The sequence below is a fragment of the Leptopilina heterotoma genome, unplaced genomic scaffold, assembly GCF_015476425.1.
Source record: "Leptopilina heterotoma isolate Lh14 unplaced genomic scaffold, ASM1547642v1 Lhet_17, whole genome shotgun sequence".
Classification (NCBI taxonomy): domain Eukaryota; kingdom Metazoa; phylum Arthropoda; class Insecta; order Hymenoptera; family Figitidae; genus Leptopilina; species Leptopilina heterotoma.
The window spans coordinates 3,523,919-3,550,970 of record NW_025110886.1 but is presented as its reverse complement, the minus strand read 5'-3'; the positions used below and the strand labels follow the sequence as shown (position 1 = coordinate 3,550,970).

General features: G+C 22.5%; 2 protein-coding genes across 5 annotated transcripts in view; one reads left to right on the top strand and one right to left on the bottom strand.

Annotated features, from left to right (window-relative positions):
- The window catches only part of LOC122499656 (disintegrin and metalloproteinase domain-containing protein 10), an 88,672-nt gene extending 86,232 nt beyond the window's left edge, over window positions 1-2,440 (bottom strand). For both annotated transcript variants that reach the window (XM_043608111.1, XM_043608112.1), the window contains exon 1: window positions 1,974-2,440. In XM_043608111.1, coding sequence (XP_043464046.1) covers window positions 1,974-2,034 — 61 coding nt within the window. In that variant the 5' untranslated portion in view covers window positions 2,035-2,440. The remainder of the gene's footprint in view (window positions 1-1,973) is intronic.
- Window positions 2,441-2,661: 221 nt separating this feature from the next.
- On the top strand, window positions 2,662-25,883 carry LOC122499657 (general transcription factor 3C polypeptide 3-like). Of its 3 annotated transcripts, XM_043608114.1 has the most exons (12): window positions 2,664-2,724; window positions 12,006-12,126; window positions 12,472-12,629; window positions 12,732-12,994; window positions 15,226-15,543; window positions 15,665-15,974; window positions 16,178-16,307; window positions 18,808-19,053; window positions 19,340-19,528; window positions 24,638-24,958; window positions 25,032-25,268; window positions 25,412-25,883. In XM_043608114.1, the coding sequence occupies exons 2-12, from the start codon at window positions 12,010-12,012 to the stop codon at window positions 25,748-25,750; spliced, it is 2,628 nt and encodes an 875-aa protein (XP_043464049.1). In that variant the 5' UTR covers window positions 2,664-2,724; window positions 12,006-12,009; the 3' UTR covers window positions 25,751-25,883. The 3 variants fall into 3 exon arrangements, with proteins under 3 accessions (XP_043464050.1, XP_043464049.1, XP_043464048.1); XM_043608113.1 differs by lacking the exons at window positions 12,006-12,126; window positions 12,472-12,629; window positions 12,732-12,994; ... (6 more) ...; window positions 25,032-25,268; window positions 25,412-25,883 and adding exons at window positions 3,211-3,280; window positions 5,253-5,655; window positions 7,337-7,510; window positions 7,593-9,397; window positions 11,480-11,795 and having other exon boundaries at window positions 2,674-2,724; XM_043608115.1 differs by lacking the exons at window positions 12,006-12,126; window positions 12,472-12,629; window positions 12,732-12,994; ... (6 more) ...; window positions 25,032-25,268; window positions 25,412-25,883 and adding exons at window positions 5,253-5,655; window positions 7,337-7,510; window positions 7,593-9,397; window positions 11,480-11,795 and having other exon boundaries at window positions 2,662-2,724.
- Window positions 25,884-27,052: the final 1,169 nt, after the last annotated feature.

Genomic DNA, 27,052 nt, shown 5'->3' with positions numbered 1-27,052 from the left:
TCTTAATAAATTTTTTTTTAAATAATTGAATTATTTTGGAAAATTTATTAAAATAGTAGATATTGAAAATCATTGAAATGAGGAAAATTTTTGAAAATAATTAAATTTTGGAGAAGAATTTTGTTATTTATAAAGATAATTGCGAATTTGACGAGAATTTTTTTTTTATTTTAAACATAAGTAATTGAATATATATAGTAATGATGCTATCACTCGGTCGATAAAATATTAAGATGATGATAAAATCCTGACTCGGAGTGATCGATTTTTATCATCATCTTAATAAGTAATTGAACTTTGCAAGTAAGAATTTTATTACTTTTGAGAATAATTGAATTTCTGCAATTATTTGTAACTTCTACAAAATTAAATTTTTTAAAATGTTTTTAACTAAAATTTTTCTATAAATCTATTATATTTTTAATAAAATTCATTAAATATATATTGATCAATTTAACTAATTTCAATAAGAATGTGAATTATTAACATTTTGCAAAAATCTAAGTTTTTTAAAATTTCTAAATATAAATTCATTAAAAATTTAAATTTTCTAAAATTTCAAATTAAAACCTTTTGAAGTTGATCTATTTAAAAAAATTGTAAATGCAACTCTTTTAAAATTGAATTAATTTTGAAATATTGAAGTAAAATTTCCATTAAATAATTTCTAATAATTTTATAATAATTGTTCAAGAATTAAGTTGTTTAAAAAGAAATTATCAAGATTTTATTTAAAAAATTAGTTATTGATGTTTTCGATAATTCTACGATTAAAGAAATTTGTAAATAAATAAATTAATTAATTAATTAACACAACATTTTTCTGAATAAAATTTTTCTCTTTATTTTCTAAAAATTAAAAAATTTCCAATTTCATTTTTAATTAAAATTTTTAATTGACAAATAGAATTTATAAACATTTTTTTCCTTTATTTTTAAATAACTTTAAATTTTATTAAAGCAATTCTAATTAAGAAATAGAAATTATGCAAATTATTATTTCCTTATGAAAATTGAGAATTTTCTACAAAAACATTAAAAAACGGGAGTGTTTTTTTACCCAAAGAAAAGAATCAGGTTGTGAACAATATTGTTATTGAGAAATAAAAATTATGCATAAAATGGGTATATTTCCTATTTCTTAATCATAATTTTTTTAAAATGAACAGTGTTTTCTATTTTTTATAAATAAAAAGGGGAAAAAATGCATAATTTATATCAGTCAAACGAAATTTGTTGTAAAAGAACATATAATAAACAAAATTTATTTGTTAATTAATTTTTTTTTTAATTTTCTAATTTCAAATATTATTTTATTAGTGAAAATTACCTGCATATTTTCGATTTGTCAAACAATATTTTCTAAAGAAAGAAAACAAAAGCATACATAAAAACTAACTTCAAAGTGTGGACAGACAATGAAAGAATGAAATACGACGATTATTCTAGTTAATAATAAATGTAAACAAATGAATCATTAATAAATGATAATTATAAAAAATACTTTCCGTCAGTATATAAATGAAAGGGAAAACAATGTTTTCCAAACGAGAAGAACCTTTTTTCCATCGCCCTTAAAGGACAACTTTTTTTTATCCAATGAAGCGTTAAATAAATCCACTGAGGGATAAAAAAGACAGCCCGTCGGGGTTCGAGATGTCAACGTCCTAACGGTAGACGCGACAGGGTTATATATTTTATTCAAGCTCCATTGTTGTTTACAGCAGGGAATGGAATTAAGTGTACATTTTGAATTCAGTATTTAAAGGGGAGAATCAAAAATACAATTTGAAATCATTTATAGGGTGTCAATCAGTCAGGATAACTGCATGTGCTTCGATGATTCATAAAATGCACACATGATGTCACACAAAGATACAGTTTATGCTCCTGTTTTTACTTTTTAAATACAGCCCATTTTTTACTAAAACCTTCTGACTAACATTTATTTTATAAAACATTGATATACTTACCACATTCGATGTAGGGAATCAGCAGCAGTAAGAGAACGTATCCACACATATCACTGTACATTGTAATAATAATTCCTCTAGACTTCCTGAAAAATTCGTCGAGTAAAGCAAAAAACACTGTACACACAATAATAAATAGGAAGAACAAGTGAATCTAAATTTTTAATGCTTATCACTTTATTGGAAAATAAACATGAATTTTACACTTTCACTAAATTTTTTTTCACGTTTCGATCGGTTCACTGCCTGTAATTATTTTAACAAAGCAGGATACAAAGCAGCATCGAGTAAACTAGCTACGCCATTGTCTCTTTTCGCGAGATTTTCCTCTTTCAAAACGAAAAAGAGACACCTCCAAAAAAATCCCAGCGTCTGTATTCAATGTTGAGCGTCCTTTATATTTGGACGATATACAAAAATTAGAAGATACATTATCACACACGATTAGGACACAAATCACAAACACTGCCAGCCTCCGACACCACCATTGCTTGTCAGACTAACTTTAGCTTTTTCGTTTATTTTATCAGTTTACAGTCCTTGTCAGCCGTCAGTCAACAAATACTACTTCCTTGTGTCGCCATTGGTCCGTTAGATTTTGCAAGCAGGTTGCTCTTTCTGTCACAAGAGGCGCTCATTTATGGAACTGCAATAGAGTTCTTCTTTATCGACAGATTGTATACACAAACAAACAGTGCAAAAGGTATACACGAAAGAACAAAACATTCAGTGGACAGTGAATTTTTGACAGGTACATTTACTATTCTTTACTTTTACACCTTTTACATTTATTTAAACTTATGCTAATTTTATATTTATTAATAAATTTTAATATTCCTTTATAATTATGAATTTAAGATATAAACATTTATTTCCTTAATTACTTGAACGTAGAATATTTTATTACAATCGGATATAACCTAAAATCATTTTGTACTTTGTAATTCTAATAAAAAATTATATATTTCGCCTTTTGCTCGAAAAAAGTATTGATAAATTGTTTTGAACCCATTTTTAATTCAAATACTAAACTTTTAGTTCTTTTATAGATTTGAGGTTATTATCCTTTACGCGGTCGTTTGGTTTTTTCTTTTTCTATATTTATTCAAAATTAGTTTTGAAGTTTCTTCGAATTTGAAGAAAAATATGTTTAATTAATAATTATTAATTAATTGTTCAATATTTTTAATACTTTTCGGTTGATTCCATATAGCTATAAATTTATATACATTTGCAGTTTATAAAAATAGTGAAGTTACAAATTGTGTTATCAAACCTAAAAGTATATCAACATTATTTTCTGGGCGGTAAGTTAATTTTAAAAAAATCATTAATTTCCTTTTGTGTTATAAAATTTCTTTGATTTTTTTTTGTAATTTCATTTAATCTTTATTTAGAATACGTTATTGACTATAATTAATTAATAATTGCTAATAATAATAATTAAAATTCAACTATCTTAATAAATATCAAAATTCTTTCCAGAAATTCGATTATTTTCAAAATTTTTTTTTAAATCCTCGTCAACATTTCAATTATCTTTATAAATAGGAAAATTCTTCGTCGAAATTCAATTATATTCAGGAATTTTTATAAAATTCAATTATTTTCATAAATAACAATATTCATCACAAGAATTCAATTATTAAATTATTTTCAAAAATTTTTCTTAATTCAATAATTTGTATATCTATTATTTTAATAAAATTTTCCAATAAAATTCAATTATTAAAAAACAATTTTGACAAAGTTCTATACGAATATTCAATTATTTTCTAAAATAATGAAAATTTCACGGGAATTCAATTATTTACAAATTTTTTTATAAATTTCTTCCCAATAATTCTATTATTTTCATAAATATAATAAAAATTTTTTTAGGAATTTCAAAAATTTAATGGCATTTCTTCCAAAGAATTCAATTATTTCGATAAATATTAAAATTCTTGTCAGAAATTCAATTATTATCAGGAATTTTAATAAATTTTTTTCCGAAATACAATTATTCTCAGGAATTTTAATCAGATTCTTTGCAAAATTAAATTATTTTCAAGAATTTAAATAAAATTCTTTTAGAAATTCAATTATTTTAAGAGATTTAAATTAAATTCTTTGCAAAATTCAATTATTTTCTAAAATAATGAAAATTTCACGGGAATTCAATTTAACAAAAAAATTAATCAATTAAATAAAATTTGCAAAAATTAAAAAAAAAACAATTTTTTGAAACTTTTTTTATAGAATTCTTTGCAATAATTCAATTATTTTCATAAATAATGAAACTCATAGGAGAATTTCAACTATTTTTAATACAATTTTAATTGAATTCCTCGAAAAATGTAATTTTTCATAAAAGTTTGATTAAAATTCGTCAAATGAATTCAATTATTTAAAAATTTGTTAATAAAATTATGTATAATTGAATTTTTGATAAGTTAGGTACTAATAATTGTAATTTTTAGAAATAATTGAATTTTGTAAAGGTTTCAAATTAATATCTTAAAAAATCTGAATTTTTCATACTTTTAATTAAAAATTCTAATCATTTCATGAAAGAATTCAATTTAAAAAAATATTTTAATAATATTTTTCAAAATATTCAATTATTTTCTAAAATTTTAATAAAATTCAATAATTAAATGTTTAATTTAAATTATTAACAAACATGATTATTTTAAAAACTTGAAAGAAATTGTTCATAAAATTCAATTATTTTCTAAAATTTTTAATTAAAATTATTAAACAAACTCTAGTATTTAACAAAAAAATTCAAAGAAATTCTTGTAAAAAAGAATTTAAATTTTTTAAATTTTCCACGAGAATTTAATTATTTTTCTAAATAATAAAATTTTTCGAAGAAATTCTATTATTTTTAATTTTTTTGATAAATTTTTTTTCAATAATTCGATAATAAATTTATCACTCATCTAACCTTTAATTATCATAAAACATGGAGGAAGCGATTACTCCGAGTCGAAGACTCGGAGTGATAGCTTTCTCCATGTTTTATAATAATATTGTTATAAATTATTGAATTTCAAAAGATTTGAATTAGAAATTTTGAAAATGTTAGTTCCCACGGAAAAATAATAATGATTAAATATTTATTTAAAAATGAAGTTATTGGTGTTTTTGAATAACTTTACAATTAAGGAAATTCGCAAATAAATGTAATATAAATTTTTTTTGAGTATCTAATAATTTTTAGAGGGAATCAGAATAAAAATAACAAAGCGGTTTTTCTAAAAAATTGTCTTTTCAAGAAAAAATAATTTCCAGATAAAAATATGGAAACATCTGAGAGCAGGATGGAAGTTGACGAGGAAATGAAGGACTCAGACAATGCAGAAAATATTGACTGTTCTGTAACAGTTAACAATTCATCAATAGCACCAGTCATAATAGAAGAATTTGATGAATCTACAATCAATGAAATGGAAATGGATCTTGGTGAATTCGTTGAAGCCAAGGCTCTTAAATTGCAGGCTATTTCAAAAAAAGGAAATAAAGACGCAAGTATTGAATTACCCTCGACACTAAATGACGATACACTTGATGGCATTAATGCAGATACTATTGATGAGCAAGAAACTGAAACAACGAGAGAAGATCAAATCACACAACAATTTTTAAATGGAGAACTCACCTTTACTGAATATTCCTTGAAAATGGATAATAATAGGTTAATTTTAATTAATTGGAAATTTATTATTTAAAAGGTGAAAAAATATTTTTAAGACATCATTGATTGTTAATAGTTTTCAGATTTTTTACCAATCTAAAATGTCGCCATCTTTTTCACCTTTTTTGTTATATTTTTTAATTTTATTTATCTTAAAAATAACAAACTTTTTTTTTTTTATAATCAAAAAACTATTCTCAAAAATTATAATCAAACTCTTTAAAACGATTCAATTATTTTCAAAAAATATTCGAAATTCAATTATTTTCAATATCTAGTACCTTCATCAAATTTCGCAAACTAATTCAATAATTAAATTTTTAAAAAATTGATAAAATCCAATTATTTTCATAAATATTAAAATTTCCACAGGAATTCAATTAATTTAGAATAAAATTTTTTAAAAAATGTCCAAAAAATCAATTATTTAACAAAATTTTTATACATTCTTCACAATAATTCAATTACTTTCACTAATAATAACATTTTTCATGGAAATACAAATTTAAAAAAAAATATTGTTAAAATTCTAAGCAAGAATTCAATTATTTTCATAAATAATAAAACTTATCGAAGAATTTCAATTATTTTTAATACACTTTTAAATTAATTAATCCAAAAATTCAATTATTTTCACAAGAATTCAATGATTTAAAATAAAATTTTCATAATATTTATTATATTTCGAAAAAATTAATTATTTAATTATTCAATTATTTTGAAAAATAACAAAATTTTTCACAGAAATTCAATTCTTTTTAAGCATTTTAATAAAATTCAATTATTTTTGAAAATTTTAATAAAATTTTTTGCAACGTATTCAATTATTTTCATAAATTTAATAAAAAATTCATAGCAGGATTTCAATTATTTTTAACACAATTTTACAGGAATTGCTCAAAAAATAAAATTATTCTTAAAAATTTAATTTCGATTTCTCTAAAAAATCAATTATTTACAAAACTATTAGAATTTTTCATAGGAATTTAAATATTTTTAAATATAATTCTAATTGCATTTTTTTGAAATAGTTAAATTATTCTTTTAGATTTTAATTAAATTCTTACAAAGAATTCAATTATTTACATACATAATTCTTTGAAAGAATTCAATTATGTCGATAAATAATAAAATTATTCCCAAAAATTCAATTATTTTGAGGCATTTTAATTAAATTCCTTGCAAAATTCAATTATTTTTATAAATAACAATATTCATCACAAGAATTCAATTATTTTTAAAAGTAATCAATTTTTACTTGGAAATTCAATTATTTTTAAAATTAATCAATTTTTTCTTGTAAATTCAATTATTTTTAAAAGTAATACATTTTTTCTTGGAAATTAAATTATTTAAAAAAAATTCTAATAAAATCGTTCGCATTAAATTCTTACCAAGAATTCAATTATTTACATAAATAATTATTTAAAAGAATTCAATTATTTACATAAATAATTCTTTGAAAGAATTCAATTATGTCGATAAATAAAAAATTATTCCCGAAAATTCAATTATTTTGAGGCATTTTAATAAAATATTTTATTTTATTAAGTTAATTTAAAATTAAAAAATAAAATGTTTGTATTTTCCAGCGAATTTTAAGATTAATAAATTAAAAAAATATGAATATTTTATTAAAGTTAGTGTTTTCTGTTTACATTAAAGTACATTGTCCTTTTAGAATCGTTGGCGATGACGTTACGGATAATACAACAGGTCGAAAAAGAAAAGAACGGAGAACGAAGCAGCGGAGGAAATTACCTGCTGCCTTACTCGGTTTGATGGGCGAAGCAAATTTGCGATTTGCGAGAGGAGAGCCTGAATTAGCTGCACAAATGTGTATGGAAATAATCAGGTGAAGGAAATCGTGTATATAGTTAAACTTAAAAAAAATATGTGCAAAATTTATTTTAATTCGAATATGTTTTAATTTCCAGACAAGTTCCTTGCGCTCCTGAACCTTTTCAAACTCTGACAATGATTTATGAAAATGATCAACCGGAGAAATCATTGCAGTTTGCCTTAATAGCGGCTCATCTTAGTCCTAAAGATGCCGATCAGTGGATAAGATTAGCAAATCTCTCAATTGAAACAAATAATATGAAACAAGCAATAACATGTTACTCGAAAGCAATTCAAGCGAGTCCGAGAGACGTGAGTTTGTACGAATCTCGAGCGAAATTACAAGAACAGCAGGGCGATAAACGAGCGTTTCTGAAAAATTACACGAAATTGATACATCAATTGGGACCAGAAGATGGCGAGAGTATTATTATGTTTGCCAAGATGTTGGCAAAGCGCTACATGCAAGAGAAAAATTACGAGCACGCACTAGATGCGATGGAGCAAATATTTAATAAATGTTCAGATCTTGTGACCCTTGAGGAAGTAAACGTTGTCACTGAATTATTAATCGTAATGAAGAATTTTAACCGATGTTTAGATATTCTCACGAAATATACGCATATTTGGGTAAATTATAATGTCAATGAATTAATTGATTCAGCGATAGATGCATTTCCAGCGAAAAGAAAAATTGAAGACTGTGGTATTCCAGATGACGTTGCTGTTGATCTGAAAGTCAAATTTTTAATCACCTTAATTGAACTGGACGAAATTCAATTCGCAGATAAGCTCTTACCGAAGGTTTGTGAAAAAGAAAATCCCGAAATATCAGGCGATCTTTTTCTCGATATTGCCGAATCATTGATGGGTAAAAAGCAATTTAAACGCGCTTTAGTCCTTTTAGAGCCTTTGGTAAATAGCAAAAACTTCAGTTTAGCTGCTGTTTGGCTAAGACACGCAGAATGTTGGCTAGGATGTAATGATATTAAAAAAGCTGCAAAGTCATACGAAATGGTGAGAAAATTATCGCCGAAACATTTGGGAGCTCGACTAGAATTAACTAAACTTTACAAGCAACGAGGTCAGTACAACAAAGCAATTGACATTTTAAAACAAAATCCAGAAGTTGATGATCTAGATCCAGCAGTTTTATACGAGAGAACTGTACTCTTATTCAAAGTTGGTAAATTCAACGAATATTTCAAGTCTGGTTTGCTTTTATTTTCAAGGCACTGCATGTCCTTAAGATCAAAATCAGAAATGACAGGATTAAGTAAAGCGACGACAATTCGTCAAAGACTCGAAGCTTTACAACTTCATCGATTATCACGCGGTGAAACGATTGAGGATGAAAATTCTCCAACATTTGTTTCAAGTAACGAGCCATCTTTTAAAAATGAATTCGCTCTATTACTGCAAATGTGTAAGCTCGCTCATAAATTGAAAAAATTTGGACTTTGTCAAAGAATTTGTTTCACAGCACTGACTTCTAAACGATTTGAAAAGAAAAATTCACACATTATGTTTTTGTGTTTAGTGGCGTGCATTCATAATGGCGATTCGTATCATGGCTACAACATTGTCAGAGAACTCGTGAGAGTTCATCAAAAAGCGAATTTTTGGAATTTATTAAATATTATAATACAAAAGGCTGAAGATTCGAGGCACAACAGGTTCATAATGCGATTACTTGGCAGGGAAGATGTTCTTTCTTATCTTCATATTTTACATGCGAATAATTGCTTAGTCTCTGGCACATATAAATATGCACTTAATGATTATATTTCTTTATATAAAATCGAACCCAATGCGCTACTTGCTCTTCTGGTCGCAGTTACATTACTGCAAATGGCTTGTCAAAAATTCTTTGCCAAGAAAAATCAGCTGGTGGCACAAGGTAAATTATTTATTTTATTCTATAAGTTCAATTTTCAAACATTTATTTACTTTCTTCATTTAAATCATCATTTAAATATTCATAGAAAACAAGATAGTTTGAAAAAAGATTTTTTCTTTTTTTTAAATTTGCACTACTTCAAATCCGCTAATAGTTAAAATAAAAAAAATTATTCTCAACAGTTCTAATAAAATTATTTGAAACAATTCAATTATTTTCAAAAATTCAATTATTTAAAGAAAATTAATAAAATTCTTCGCAAAAATTGAATTGATATCATGAATAATAAAATTTTCTCAAGAATTCAATTATTTGAAATACAATTTTAATTGTAATAAATAAATAATAATAATAATAAATAAAATTGTTTATAAGAAATAAACTATTTTCATATAAATAATAAAATTCATCGCAAATTTAATTATTTTTTATATAATTTTTATTAGATTATTCGAAATAATTGAATTATTATTTTAAATTTTCGTAAAATCATTCAAAAAAATTCAATTATTAAAAATTTTTTTTTAAATCCTTCGCAAAAATTCAATTATTTTTAAAAATAATAAAAATTTTCACGCAGGAATTCAATTATTTTACAAAAATTCAATAAAATTCGTTGGAAGAATTTAATTATTTTTATAAATAATAAAATTCATCAGAGGATTTCGATAATTTATAAACAATTTTTTAATGAATTCCTCGAAAAATGTAATTATTTTCAAAACTTTTTGGAAAATCTTTGGCAATAATTCAATTATTTTCACAAATAATGAAATTCTTCAATGAAATTCAAATATTCTCAATATCTACTATTTTAATACAAATATTCAAAAGAATTCAATTATTTAAAACAAAATTAATAAAATTCTTCTCAAAAATTCAATTCATTGAATAATCAAATTTTCACGTGAATTCAATTATTTTTAATGAAATTTTGAATGAATTTCTCGAAGAATGTATAATTATTTTCAAAAGTTTTATTAAAATTCTTCGAAAGAAATCAATTATTTTCCAAAATTTTGCTAAAATTCTTTATAAGTATTGAATTTTAAGAAATAATCAATTGTTCGATGAATTATTTATTTTTGTATTTAAATAATTAAATTCTTGTAAAACTTTCTAATGAGAATTGATTTAAAAATGAATTTCATTGAATTAAATTTTTTAAAAATATATTTAAGAGATTATTAAAAACAATGGATATATACAAGAATTTTAGTTAAAAACACTAAAAATAATTGAATTTTGGAGAAGTTACACATGATTTCAGAAATTCAATTATTTTCAAAAGTAAAAAAATTCTTCGAAATTCAATTGTGTATGTTCAAAAATTGAAAAAAGAACCTCTTCAAAATTTCAATTATTTTTATAATAATAAAATTTCGATAAATATTAAAATTCTTGTCAGAAATTCAATTATTATGAAGAATTTTAATAAATTTTTTTGCGATATACAATTATTCTCAGGAATTTTAATCAGATTCTTTGCAAAATTAAATTATGTTCAAGAATTTTAATAAAATTCTTTTCGAAATTCAATTATTTTCAGAATTAACAATATTCATCACAACAATTCAATTATTTTTAAAAGTAATAAAATTCTTCGAGGAAAAAAATTATTTCCAATTTTTTTTTAAAATTGTCGTCACAATTTTTAAGAATTAAATTATTTTTATGAATAAGAAAACTCGTCGCAGAATTTCAATTATTTTTAATGCAATTTTAATTAAATTCCTCAAAAAATGGAATTAATTTAAAAAAATTTATAAAAATTCGTCGAAAGAATTCAATTATTTAAAAATTTGTTGATAAAATTATGTATAAGAATTCAATTTTAAGAAATATTCAATTATTCAATAAATTATCTATGTTTGTATCTAAATAATTAAATTCTCGTAGAATTTTCTAATAAAATTTGATCTAGATTAAGAAAATGATAGAAAGTTAGATTAAAAAAATTTAATTTTTGTATAAATTTATAGAAATTTCCTTGACTTTGAATGAAATTCTCTGAAGTTCCCTAAATTTTCCATGACTTTTCCTTCTGACCAAAAATACTGATAAATAAAATTGATTTTCCAGTTTTGGCGTTTCTGAAAAAATATTCCCAAATGAGAGGTGAAATGAGTGAACAAGAAATTAATTTCAATATAGCAAGAGCATTTCATCAACTTGGTTTATTACCTGGCGCTACTCACTATTACAAACGAGTTCTTGACTTGCCTCAATCAAGAATAGTCCTTCAAGCTCCTCATCTCTTGGATTTACAAAAAGAAGCTGCTTTCAATTTACATCTCATCTACTTAGATTCAGAAAATCCTGATTTAGCGAGAATGTACCTTGATAAACATATTGTAATTTAAAAGTCGATTGTAAAATAAAATTTTTATTTGAGTAAGATAAACTGTATTTTATTTTCAACTTATTACTTCAATAAATTATTCTAATTATTATTGGATTTGTAATAACTTGAACAGCTCAATTTTTAATAAATTAATCTTTAATTTTCGTCAATTTACTTTTTTGTTAGAATTTTATTATTTCTCTTACTTTCATATCAAATAAATTAATTTTGGTTGTAATATTTTTACTTTAATAATTGTTGCAGAAAAATGTCAACATTCACTTTCAGTACTCTTTGCGAGAGTTTTGAAAATATTTCGAAATTAAAAGAAAAAAGCAAGAAGACTGAAGAATTATCAAAAATGCTGAATAGCTACCGAAAATTTGTAAGTAAAATATAAAATTTCTAAAATTTCTGTTTTAAAATTTTACTCACACACTGAAAAAAAATTTAATTGATTCAAATAACCGATTAATTGACTATTATCAATTAAATATTTACTTGAATCAAATAATATTTATTGGAGTCAATTAAATGGTATTTGCTTCAAATACTGAAATTATTGGTTCAAATACCATTTAATTGATTCCAATAAATATTATTTGACTCAATTAAATATTTAATTGATAATAGTCAATTAATCGGTTATTTGAATCAAATAAATTTTTTTTCAGTGCATGTTGATTTATATTACAATTCATCGAATACAGAAAAATGTAATTTCTTACAGAATAATTCTTTATATTCATTATTAAGACTATTATTGCCGAAATTAGAGAGAGAACGTGGTCCCCATGGTTTACAACATAAGTCTCTAAGAGTTCTATATACTCGTATTTTTTGTTTGAGTAAAGAAAGTTTAACTTCAAGGAGCCAAGCAAATTACAGGTAAAAACTTGTTAAGAATTTCTAACAATTATATACAAAGGGAAATATTTTTGAAAATATGAAATACATAAGAAGGAAAAATAATAGTATTTTTTTCTCAAGGGCCAACGAATGTGGTGAGGATTTTGCTGATCGAGTGTACCAACTTATTCGGAGTCAACTTCAAAATAAAGAAAGTTTACTCCCCATAGAAGAAATAAATACCTTTCTTGACAATATTTCATCTAAGAATGCATCTAATGAAAAAAAGGATTCAATATTCTTAGCAATTGCTAAAAAAATGAGTGCATTTGAATTTAAATGGTTAACAAGAATTATATTAAAAGACTTAAGACTTGGTATCGGGCAGAACAAAATATTGAAAGGTTTGTAATTAACCTTAACTTTAACATCAAATTTCGCAAAAGAATTCAATTATTAAAAAAAAATTGAGAAAATTCATCCAAAATTTAATTATTAAATAATAAAATTTTCACAGAAATTCAATTAATTTATTTTAGAATATAATTTTCAAAAAAATCAATTATTTTACAAAATTTTTATACAATTCTACAAATAATAATTTTAATAAAATTTTTCGCAATAATTCAATTATTTTCATAAATAATAAAATTGTTCACAAAAATTCAATTCTTTTTAAGCATTTTAATAAAATTTTTCGATGTAATTTAATTATTTTCATAAATATAATAAAATTATTCTCGGGAATTTAATTATTTTTAATAAATAATTTTAAAGGAATTGCTAAAAAATGTAATTATTCTTAAAAATTTAATTTCAATTCCTCGAAAAAATCAATTATTAAAAATATTTTTTTTTAAATTCTTTGGAAGACTTCAATTATTTACAAAAATATTATAATTTTTCATAGGAATTCAATTATTTCCAAATATTTTAATAAAACTGTTCGAAAGAAATGAATTATTTTAAATACAATTTTAATTACATTTTTTTTAAATAATTCAAATATTATTCTTTTAGATTTTAATAAAATTCGTCGAAAAAATTCAATTATGTCGATAAATAATAAAATTAATCACGACAATTGAATTATTTTGAGGCAATTTAATAAAATTCTTTGCAAAATTTAATTATTTTCCTAAATAACAATATTTATCACAAGAATTCAATTATTTTTAAAAGTAATCAATTTTTTATTGGAAATTCAATTATTTAAAAAAATTGCAATTTGTTAATTTTTAAAAAATTCAATGTAAAATTCAATTTTTTTCATAAATAACAATATTTATCACGAAAATTCAATTATTTTCAAAATTAATAAAATTCTTTGCAGAAATTCAATTATTATCGAAAAAAAAACTAAATAAAAATTTTCGTCAACATTTCAATTATCTTTATAAATGAATAGCAAAATTCATTGCAAAATTCAATTATTTTCATAAATAATAGTATTCATCATAAGAATTCAATTATTTTTTCAATTTTTTTTTTTAATAAAATTCATGGCAAAGTTTCAATTATTTTCAAAAATTTTTCTTAATTCCATGATTTTGTATATTCTGCTATTTTAATGAAATTTTCCAAAAGAATTCAATTATTTAAGAAAATTTTTTATAATATTCTACACGAAAATTCAATTTATTTTCCAAAAAAATAAAAATTTCACAGGAATTAAATTATTTATGTTAGAATTTGCATACATTTTTCGAAAAATTCAAAAAAAAAATTAAAATTAAATTCTTTGCAGTAATATAATTATTTTCATAAATATTGAAATTTAAATTATTTATGAAAATATTAGAATTTTTCATAGGAATTCAATTATTTCTAAATATTTTAATAAAATTGTTCGAAAGAAATCAATTATTTTATATACAATTTTAATTACAGTTTTTTTAAATAATTCAATTATTTTTTTAGATTTTATTAAATTGCCTCAAAATAATTCACGACAATTGAATTATTTTGAGGCAATTTAATAAAATTCTTTGCAAAATTCAATTATTTTCATAAATAACAATATTCATCACAAGAATTCAATTATTTTTAAAAGTAATAAATTTTTTCTTTAGAAATTGAATTATTTAAAAAAATTCTAATAAAATCGTTCGCAAGAATTCAATTATTTTCATAAATAATAAAATGATTTTTATGAATTCAATTATTTTCAAAAAAAATTTAATAAAATACAACACAGACATTAAATTATTGTCAAAAATTTTAATAGAATTCTTTGTAAAATTTAATTATTTTTAAAAATTTTTCGTAATTCAATGATTTTCAATATCTACAATTTTCATAAAACTTCCAAGCAGAATTCTATTAATTAAAAAAAATTTTGTAAAAATCTTCGTAAGAATTCAATTCTTTTCATTAATAATAATAATTTCTTAGGAATTCAATTATTTAAATTAGAATTTGCATAAAATTTGTCGAAGGAAATCAATTGTTTAAAATTTTTTATAAAATTCTTTGCAAGAATTAAATTATTTTTTTAATTGCTGAAGATTGGGCAAAAGTTATTGAGAGGCACTGTAAAGATGCAATTTTATACAATTTCTATAAATTTTTATTTTACATTTCTTTACTATTATAGAAATTGCTATTAATTATAATTTTTATTTCTTTGTTAAAGCTATTCATCCGAAAGCTGAAGAATTATTTAATTTAACGTCTGATCTTCGAGAAATTTGCAACAAATTACAAAATGTTGATAAGATTGAAAAACCTGGGATAAAAATTTTCTATCACATTAAGCCAATGCTTTTGGAACGCTGTCGAATCGAGGACGTTGGAAAATTATTTCAGGATCAATCCACGAAATACATTTTACAAGTAAAATATGATGGTGAACGGTCACAAATTCACATAAAAGATGGACGCTTTAAGTATTTTACAAGAAATAGTTACGACATAACAAATAACGCATTATATGGGGAAAGCATTAATTCTGGTAAAAATATATAACTTTCTATTTTAATGATAATTTAAAATTATTTTTTATGCCTAGGTTATTGCAAAATAAAATTTTATTTTTCAACCTTTGGACATATTTTTTCTTTATTTGCTCACAGATGGATTTTTGACAAAAAATATTTGCCGACTTATTAAAAATAATTGTAAGTCGTTAATTTTGGATGGAGAGATAATGGGATGGCACAAGGCGAAAAAAGTATTTGGATCAAAAGGCATGTCATTTGATGTGAAAAAATTAACCAGTAATAGCGCTTTGCAACCATGTTTTGTTGCATATGATTTAATTATGTACAATGACGAATTACTTCTCAACCTTCCTTACAATAAGAGATTGGAGAGATTACAAAATTTATTTCAAGATGAAGAAGGCATTATGATCAAGGCGAAATCAACAGTAGTATGTGAAAGGTAATTTTTGCAAAATATTAGGTAATAAAACCGCTGCAAAGTTAAAACTTAAATTTTTATCTTCATTTTATGAATACTTTGCTTTCTCATGAAAATTATATTATTATATTCATTTTACTTAAATAACTCAATTTATTTGCTTTATTATTTATGAAAAAAATGTAAGAATTTATAAATTTAATAATATATAAAAAAATATTTAGTGCGCAGGTTGTTGATTTCTTCAACGAGTGTCTAGATAAAAAAGAAGAAGGAATTGTATTAAAAAAATATAATTCATTATATAGACCAAATTGTCGAGAAGGAGGCGAATGCTACAAAATTAAAGCAGAGGTATTTTGATTCTTGGGTGCTTTATCTAAGAGAATGCATACCTCTAGAAAGTTAATAAATTACAGGGTTGCCACAGGTCAGGGAATTCAGGGAAAAGTCAAGAAAAATAGAATTGGTCAAGGAAAAGTCAGGGACTGTTATTAAAAGTACTGTAAAAAATTAAATGTTTAGAATTTATGAGAAAATTCTGAATTTTTGTGTCTTTTTGTTCGTCTTATAAACTATAAAATTACCACGAATTATTTTCGAAAAAAAATCTAAAAAAAATGTTCGTCAACATTTCAATTATCTTTATAAATGAATAGCAAAATTCATTGCAAAATTCAATTATTTTCATAAGAAATAGTATTCAACACAAGAATTCAATTATTTTCAAAAATGTTAATAAAATTCATGACTAAATTTCAATTATTTTCAAAAATTTTTCTTAATTCAATGATTTTTAATATATATTCTATTATTTTAATAAAATTTCCAAAAAGAATTAAATTATTAAACACAAATTTTGATAATATTCTACACAAACATTCAATTATTTTCCAAAAAAATAAAAGTTTCACAGGAATTCAATTATTTATGATAGAATTTGCATAAATTTTTTAAAATTTGAAATTAAATTCTTCGCAGTAATTCAATTATTTTCATAAATTTTGAAATTTTTTTCTGGGATTTAATTATTTTCATAAATAATAAAATCATTCGGAGGAAGTCAATTATTTTCATAAATAACAATATTCATCACAGAAGTTCAATTACTTTCGAAAGTAATAAAGTACAATTTTTATTTTCAAAAATTTTAATAACATTCATTGCAGAATTTCAATTATTTTTAAAAACTTTTCTTAATTCAATATTTTGTATATATATCTATTATTATAATATAATTCAAAAAAAAATTCAATTATTTAAAATAGAATTTGCATACATTTTTTCGAAAAAAATCAATCGTTTGAAACTTTTTTAAAGAATTCTTCGCAATAATTCAATTATTTTCATAAATAATGAAACTCATTGGAGAATTTCAATTATTTTTAATACAAATTTAAGGGAGTGTTCACAAATGATGTCACGCAATTTTTCGGGATTTTAGACCCCCCCCCCCTCTCCCCAAAAACGTGACATCATTTGTGAACTCTCTCTAATCGATTTTCTCGAAAAGTGTAATTATTCTTAAAAATTTTATTAAAATTCGTCAAAAGAATTCAATTATTTAAAAATTTGTTGATAACATTTTTATGATAATTCAATTTTAAGAAACATTCAATTATTAAATAAATTATCTATGTTTGTATTTAAATAATTGAATTCTCGTAGAATTTTCTAATAAAATTTTATTTAAAAATTAATTTCTGTTAAAGTTTTCGATAATAATTACATTTTTGAGAAGTTACTAATAATTGCAATTTTTAGAAATAATTGAATTTTGTGAAGGTTTCATATTAAAATCTTTGAAAATCTAAATTTTCTATAATTTTAATTAAAAATTCTATGGAACTAATTTTTTTCAAAAAGCTTAATTGAAATTTAAAAAAATTATTTTAAGTTTTTATTTTCTAATGCATAGGATTTAATTGAAGAATTTCCGAATAATCGAAATTTCATGTAAAATTGAATTGTAAGCAAAAGGTTTTGAAAATTACCAAAGCACTTTATCAAAAATATTATTAAAAATAATCGATTTAAAGAAGAATTTTCATGTTTTATAATATTTTTCTAAGTTTTTGAATTTGAAATCTTTGAAAATCCCAATTCCTATGAAAAAGCAATAATGATTAAATATTTATTTAAAAATGAAGTTATTGGTGTTTTTAAATAATTTTACAATTAAGGAAATTCGTAAATAAATGTAATAGAACATTTTTTTGAGTATCTTATCATTTTTAGAGTGAATCAGAATATTCTTCAGGGTCAGGGAAAAGGCAAAATTTTGTCTGGAAATCAAAAACAAAATTAAATTTGTGTGGCAACTTTGAATTAGCATTTAAATAATGACAATATTATTATTAATAGTATTTTCCAAAAAAAAAAAAATAAAAAAATATGTATATGCGAGTTTGAAGTGCACAACATTTTTAGAAACGAAAAATTAAAGAAGATTTATTTTTCTAATTAATTTATCGCCAATTTTGTTGACAACAAATTTTTAATTTGATTTTAAAGTCAAAGTAATACAATTATTTATTTGTTTTCGTTCTTAAAAACGATGCGAACTTCAGTTTTATAAAAATATAAATTTTAAAAGAAAAAAATTTGAAACCAGAAAATTTATTTGTTTAGACAATTTACAAATTTATTATTATCCAAATTTTCTGTCATATCGCTTCTATAGAATTTTTTAAATATTTATATTTGTTCTTCCAGAAAATACTATTAATAATAAAATTTTAATTAATTATTCTTTTTAAAGGCCTCTGGATTCCCTTGGATGAACGTCCTTAAGTGAAAGATTATTTTTATTTGACCTGATCACGTGCAATAATAAAATGTAATTTTAAAAAAGTTTTCAGATGATTTAATACAAGACACAGATTTAATAATATTAGGAGGATATTATGGAAATGGAAGAGATGCAGGACTATTGAGAAGTTTTTTAATGGGAGTTCAATCTACTGGTAATCAGTCTAAAAAGTTTCAATCAGTTGTTTCAGTCAGTTCGGGTTTAAACAAGGAACAATTACTCGCATTACAGAAAAAATTTGAATTGAAAGGTCAGAAAAACTGTCCAGATTCTATTGTCGGCCCAAAGGTAAAAAGATCAATGAAAAATCAAATTAAATTAATGAACAATTCAATTATAAAATATGAACAAAGGGACTTTTAATTGCTCTTAAGTATTTAAAGAAGCAAAATAAATTTGTTTTTATTAAAATATTAATAATTTTATGACTGTGAAAAAAGTTATTAAGTAATACAATTTTTTTTTAAATAGTTGTCTAATTAAATTATATTTATTATATAGCGTTTTTTAATTTATTTATTATTTGCATTATGTTTCGATATTTTAGGTATTAATATTTTTCTTGTTATTGTAGAATAATCTCCCAGACATATGGATAAAGCCAGAAGAATCAGTAATTTTACAAGTGCGCGCTTCAGAAATTATTCGGTCTAATTTTTATCCAACGGGATATACTTTAAGATTTCCGCGGGTCGAATCTGTTAGACACGATAAGCCATGGCATGATGCGTGTTCCTATACAGAATTTTTGTCATATATTAAGGTAATAATTAAACATAAGTATATAGAACCCAAACATAATTTTAACAAATTACATGAAACATGGTTTATAAAAAGTTTTTGGCTCCTAAAATTCTAGCAAATTCTTAAATTTTTATGAAAATTTTTTAAAGATAAAACTTTCTTTAAGTCCATTAGAGTTTCATGACATTTTAATTGTTACACGTGAGTTTTCGGAGTCACTGATTATAATTCAAAAATCAGATTTCCTAAATTTAAAGTGGAGTAGCAAAGATGCTGGACATTTTTTTAAATACTTTTTAAATTACTTTACATTTAATAGAAGAAGGACGAAAATTCGTAAATTGTACGATATAATTTGGAGAAGTTTAGAGAAATTACAAATGATTGTAGAAATTCAATTATTTTCAAAAGTAATAAAATTCTTTGCAAAAATTCAATTATCTTGAAAAAATTTTTTAAATTCTTGTCTAAATTTCAACTATTTTTAGAAATAATAAAATTCTTCTCAAAAATTAAATTATTTTCAAAAATTTTAATCAAATTTCAATTATTTTCAAAAATTTTTGTCAATTTCAATGATTTTTAAAATCTACTATTTAAATAAAATTTTCCAAAAGAATTCAATTATTAAAAAAAATATTAGTAAAATTCTACGCATACATTTAATTATTTTCGCATAAAATAATAAAAATTTCACAGGAATTAAATTATTTACAAATTTTTTAAAAAGTTCTTCCTAATAATTCCACTATTTTCATAAAAAAAAAATTTCTTTTAGAAATTTCAAAAATTTAATGGCATATCTTCCAAAGAATTTAATTATTTCGATAAATATTAAAATTCTTGTCAGAAATTCAATTACATATTATCAGAAATTTTAATAAATTTTTTTGCGAAATACAATTATTCTCAGGAATTTTAATCAGATTCTTTGCAAAATTAAATTATTTTCAAGAATTTTAATAAAATTCTTTTCAAAATTCAATTATTTTCAGAGATTTTAATAACATTCTTTGCAAAATTCAATTATTTTCATAAATAACAATATTTCTCACAGGAATTCAATTATTTGCAGGAATTTTAATGAAATTCATTGTAAAATTCATTTATTTTCAGAAATAACAATATTCATCACAAAAATTTAGTTATTTTTAAATATAATAAAATTCATGCCAGAAATTCTATTATTTTCAGGGATTTTAATAAAAATCTTTTTGCAAAATTCAATTATTTTCAGAATTAACAATATTCATCACAACAATTCAATTATTTTTAATACAATTTTAATCTAATTTCTCGAAAAATGTAATTTTAAAAATTTTATTAAAATTCGTCAAAAGAATTCAATTATTAAAAAATTTGTTCATAAAATTCTTTATGAGAATTCAATTTTTAGAAACTTTCAATTATTCAATAAATTATTTATTTTTGTATTTAAATAATTCAATTCCAGTAGAATTTTCTAATAAAAATTGATTTAAAGATGAATTTCATTTTAAATTTGAGATTATAATTAATAATAATAAAGTACATTGTTACAGGAATCTGTTCGCAGTTTGAAGTTAGTTGTTGTTTGCTTTTATGTTTCTAAACTTTTTTATACTTTTTCTTTTCAAATACATACCTATTTTCAATTTTAAAATTAATGTATCGAAAATCATCGAATTATTGCAAAGAATTTTATCAAAAAATTTGATAATAATAGAATTTCTTAAAAGAATTTTATTATTTAGAAAAATAACTGAATCCTCGCGAAGAATTTTATTAAAATTTTAAAAACTCCTAATTAAATTCTTTCGAAAAATTTCTTTGAAACTTTTTTAAACTAATGGAGTTTCTTTAATAATTTTAATTGGAAATTTTGAAAGCAATTGCATTTTATGAAGAAGAATTTTATTAAAATTGTATTGAAATTAATTGAATTCTTGCGAAGAATTTTACTATTTTTAAAAATAATTGAATTGTTCCAAAGAATTTATTACAATTTTAGAAAATAAATTAATTTTATGTTAATATTTGAAAATTTTAATTCTTTCGAGGAATTCTATTAAAATTGTTTTGAAAAGAATTGAATTTCTGCAAAGGATTTTACTATTATTCATAAAAATAATTTAATTTTTGCAAAGAATTTTACTTTATAAAATTAATTGAAATGTTTCAAAGAATTGATTAAAATTTTAAAAAATAATTAAATTGTTATATTAAATTTTATAGAAATATTTGAAAATAATCAAATTTTTTCAAGAAATTCAATTAAAGTTGTTTCGAAAATTATTAAATTTCTTTAAAGAATTTTATTAAAATTAAGTATATTTAAAATCCAATTTTAGGAAATAAATGAAATTTATGGAAATATTTTAAAATATTTGAATTCATCCGAGAAATTCAATTTAAATTTTTTTGAAAATAATTGAATTCCTTCAAAGAATTTTACTATTTATAAAATTAATTGAATTCTTCGAAGAATTTTACTATTTATAAAAATAATTGAAATGTTTAACGAAGAATTTATTAAAATTTTAGACAAAATTGAATTTTTTCGAAATGCGTTAAAAATTAAAAAAAAAATTGAATTCTTCAGAGGAATTCAATTAAAATTGTTTTGAAAATAATAAAATTTTTGCAAAAATTTTACTATTTAAAAAAATAATTGAATTGTTCAGAAGGATTTATTAAAATTTTAGAAAATAATTGAATTCTTTCGTGAAATTTTATAAAAATTTTTTTGAAAATATGAACAGTAATAATTAATTTTGTACTTAATATGTGAATTTTTTAAATTTTGATTATGAAATTATTTAAAAAATTCACATTTGAAAATAAAAAATTTTGTAATTTGCATAAAACCAATAAGAAATTGAACACCACGTTTGCTAGTTAAATATTAAAGGCAATATAGCGTGAATTTTAAGAAATAATTGAATTTTGTAATTAATTTTTTTGGAAAAGTTTAATTGAATTTTTTTTACATTATTTAAAGTTTTTATTTTCTATTATATATTTTTAATTGAAGAATTTACAAATAATTGAAATTTCGTAAAATTGAATATTGTAAAGAAATATACGTAGGTACTATTATCCTAACAAAAACATCTTTGATGCAAAAAGTTCCGCCAAGTAAAAGATTTTGTGACTGTCCAAACAATTAGTGAAATAAAAGTTTACCAAGTAAAATTTGTTATTAAAATTTTAATAATGATTGATTTTAAATATTTTCTCTCCTACACAACTCGAAGTACATATTGCAGTTGAAAAAAACAACCCGGGCTTTGATGTTGTTATTGTACATTGCGGCTTAATTACACTTCTGAATTAAGTCAATGTTCTTCGTTGCATTTTGAATTGTAACAAATAAAATTTAACTTCATAATTAACATTCACAAAAAACGGAATCTAATTACTCGTCATAATAACAAATTTCTATTTCAGCAATTTAAAAATCTTGGCGTCAATCCTTTCATTAATTACAAGTTAGAAGCATTATTGACGCCAAGATTTTTAAATTGCTGAAATAGAAATTTGTTATTATGACGAGTAATTAGATTCCGTTTTTTGTGAATGTTAATTATGAAGTTAAATTTTATTTGTTACAATTCAAAATGCAATGAAGAACATTGACTTAATTCAGAAGTGTAATTAAGCCGCAATGTACAATAACAACATCAAAGCCCGGGTTGTTTTTTTTCAACTGCAATATGTACTTCGAGTTGTGTAGGAGAGAAAATATTTAAAATCAATCATTATTAAAATTTTAATTACAAATTTTACTTGGTAAACTTTTATTTCACTAATTGTTTGGACAGTAACAAAATCTTTTACTTGGCGGAACTTTTTGCATCAAAGATGTTTTTGTTGGGATTTTAAAACTTTTTGCGTCATCTCAACTTTTTAATAAATTAAATAATTAATTGTAAAAATATGCTGGTCTTTGATCTAATAATTTAAAATAAAATACAATTAAGTTTTAAAAAAGAATTCATTTAAGATATGATTCTTTACAGAAATTTTTACATAATTTGTAGAGTTTTTATTCTATACACTCTAAAAATAACATAAATTCTTCTTCATGCTCTGGGCCATTTAGTTAATATTTTTTATCTTGTTCAATTTTGTAGCATTTAGATTTTTTATTTTTTAATAAAATATAAAAATTATTTTGTGTAGAATCCGAATTAAATATTGCACAAGTAGAGCTAAATTTCTTATTCAATATTTTTATACTTTTATTTGTTGCATTATTTTTTTTGTTTAAAATTTGTGTTACTTTCATTATTGTCATATACTTTTGTAAATTTTATAATTAACATGTTCTTTATATTTACTATATCCTTTTTTCTAATTTTAATTTTACCAGAACAATTAGTTTAGTTTCTGCGTTTGTCTAAATGTCAAAAAATTAAATTTCTTTGAGAAAAATCAAAATTTGTCAAAAAATACGGAGTATATTAAAATTTCCTGGAATATATATCAAGATTTTAACCCAATCAATAATATTCTAGAATGTTTCACATAACCGTTTAGAAGTTTAGTCTCTGCGTTTGTCTAAATGTCAAAAAATTCAATTTTTTTATGAAAAATCAAAATTTTCAAAAAATACGAAGTGAATTAAAATTTCCTGCAATATATATCGAGATTTCAAGCCAATCAATAACATTCTAGAATATTTTACATATCCGTTTAGAAGTATCCTCTCTGCGTTTGTCTAAATGTCAAAAAATTCCATTTTTTTATGAAAAATCAAAATTTTTTAAAAAATTTCAAGTGTATTAAAATTTCCTGAAATGTATATCGAGATTTTAACGTAATTAATAATATTCTAGAATATTTCAGAAATCCATTTAGGATTTTACGCTCCACGTATGTCTAAATCTCAAAAAATCGCTATTTTTTCGGTTTTCTTAGCCTAAATTCTATAAAACTATATAAAATATTGAATAAACTTAACAGAATTCTTTCTTTTTTGATTCTTTATCCAACGAAAAAAGAATGAGCCAAATCGGTTAAGATTTACTCGAGTTATTCAATTTTATCGAAAAACAGCCGATATTTCGAGAATATATATCCCGGTTTTTGCTTTTTACTTGGCGGCGATTCTCTACCGCGAATCTTGATATTTTTTCTTTTCTAGGATACAGGTATTGTACAAAAGTTAACGAAACGACATGCAACCATTCCGAATACTGAAAATATTAAACCCAAGAAAATTCCAAAATCCGTAACATTAAAATCATTTACATCAAAAAAAATTGAGGAAAGATTTCTGGGCGTTCATTCAAGTGACGTAGTTAGAATTTCTCGTTGCCTAAAGGGAAAGGAAATCTGCGTTTTGAACGGCGATGAGGAGTTGTCAAAAAATGATATAGAAAAACTCCTAATATCTCATGCAGCTAAAATTGTGCAAAATCCAGGTCCAAAAACGTATTGTGTAATTATAGGAAATGCAGAAAAGGTATACTTTAGTTGAGAAACTATTGCAAAGTTATAACTAATTCTTGAGTGCATAAATAATTTTTGAATTGCAGGTTAAAGTAAAAAATGCAATGATGGATAAGAATCAAGATTTTGTTGGAATAAATTGGTTGAAAAGAACTACTGATATAAAGAACTGGCCCCTAAAACAAGATTTTTATCCATGGGAATTGCTGGCATCTCGATCGTCCACGACTAATAGTCTTTTAAACAATTTTGATAAATTTCAGGATAGTTATGTCGAAGATGTTGACGAATTTACTTTATCTCGAATTTTAAAACAGATAAGCGTATGTTTTTACAATATTTTTATTTTATTCTTTAAAATATTCACAATCTTCATTTTCAGAAACTTTAAAGTTGAATTTAATATATTTGTTCTATTTTTATTAAAATATTATAAAAAATTTAACTTTTTGTCTTTATATTACAGATAAATACTGAGGAATTTACGACTCAAGATTTTAAATTCGTCGAAGAAGCATTATTTTCGGGCCCATCACCATTTTCAATTTTTAGAGGTTTTGTCGGATATTTTCATAACCCTGAAGACAGACAAAAATATTCATTTAGATTCTTATCAGGAAATGTCCAAGTAAATGTTAATGAACATGTTACTCATATTTTCTTAGAAGAAAATAATCAAAGTATTATTCAACAATATCATAATGAATTCCCTGATACTATTATGATTGAAAGTAAATACATTGAAGAATGTTTCAAAAAAAGAGCATTGTTAACTTGTGATGATTATATTATTAAAGCTAATTAAATTTTATTAAGCCTTTAACAAATTTTGGTACAGAATTTGTTTTAAATACATGTAAATAAATAATTTTATAACTATATAAATTCATTTATATGTAAATATTGTAGATGTGGTTCTTTTTATTAAAAATAAACTATTAGAATGTTCAAAAAATAAAAAAGATGCAGTTTTTGTAAAAATTGAAAAAATTTCATTTTTCATTTTTATAAATAATAAAACTTATTGCAGAATTTCAATTATTTTTAATACAATTTTAATCGAATTCCTTGAAAAATGTAATTATTCATAAAAGTTTGATTACAATTCGTCAAAAGAATTCAATTGTTTAAAAATTTATTGATAAAATTTTTTATGAGAATCCAATTTTAAGAAACATGCAATTATTCAATAAATTGTTTTTTACATTCTCATCAAAAATGAGAAAGTCTTGGATTTGTGCGATTTTGAGCAATGTCTAATTTTGCTAAATCTTTACGTTTCAGGACCCCCTGATTCCAAAAAAATGGTTTTTAGAAAAGTGTCTGTCTGTCTGTCTGTCGTCTGTCTATAGAAAAATTTGTCGCCACGATAACTCGAACGGGTCACGAACTTCTAAAAAATTCTCTAGCTAGAAAATCTTCACAGTATCAAATGAAGGCTTAAGCACAATAGAATCTTTAACCGGAACCGTAATCGTGAGCGTAAGAATGTGTTAGGGAAGGATAGTTATATTGTTTATCCTTCTCTAACTCATACTTACGCTTACAGTTATGATTGCGGTTCCGATTAAAGATTCTATTCTGCTTAGGCCTTAAGAACTTATAAGACACGCGTTTATACGACTGTCGACAGACAAAAATATATACCAAAAATCGCCTTCACACCAAGCTATAAAAGTGTTTCTGCAATAGATTAAAGATGCATTTTTTGTCTGATTCAAGCTGCAGTTCCATGGCAGCATTGTAATTGATTTATTTCTCTCCTCCTGCAGTAATTGGTAATTTCTTATATGAAATTTTTTTCTATCCACAAAATTGAAATTAATATATCATTTTAGCTGCAAATCAACACATATTTGATGAGAATGTAAACCTTAAAGTCGTAGTAACTTTAAGACAAATAAATATTTTAGCGGCTCAAAAAATATATTTCGTGTCTGATACGTAGTCTCAATTGACTGAGTTTGTACCACAGCGAAATATTTTTTGGCGAGGAATCAGTATATTTTAGCTTAATTGCTTTAAAAGATATTATTAATGGAATTTTTTTTATATAATAATAAGAAACAGGAACCAGAATGCAAATAATGTACAACAATTGTAGACG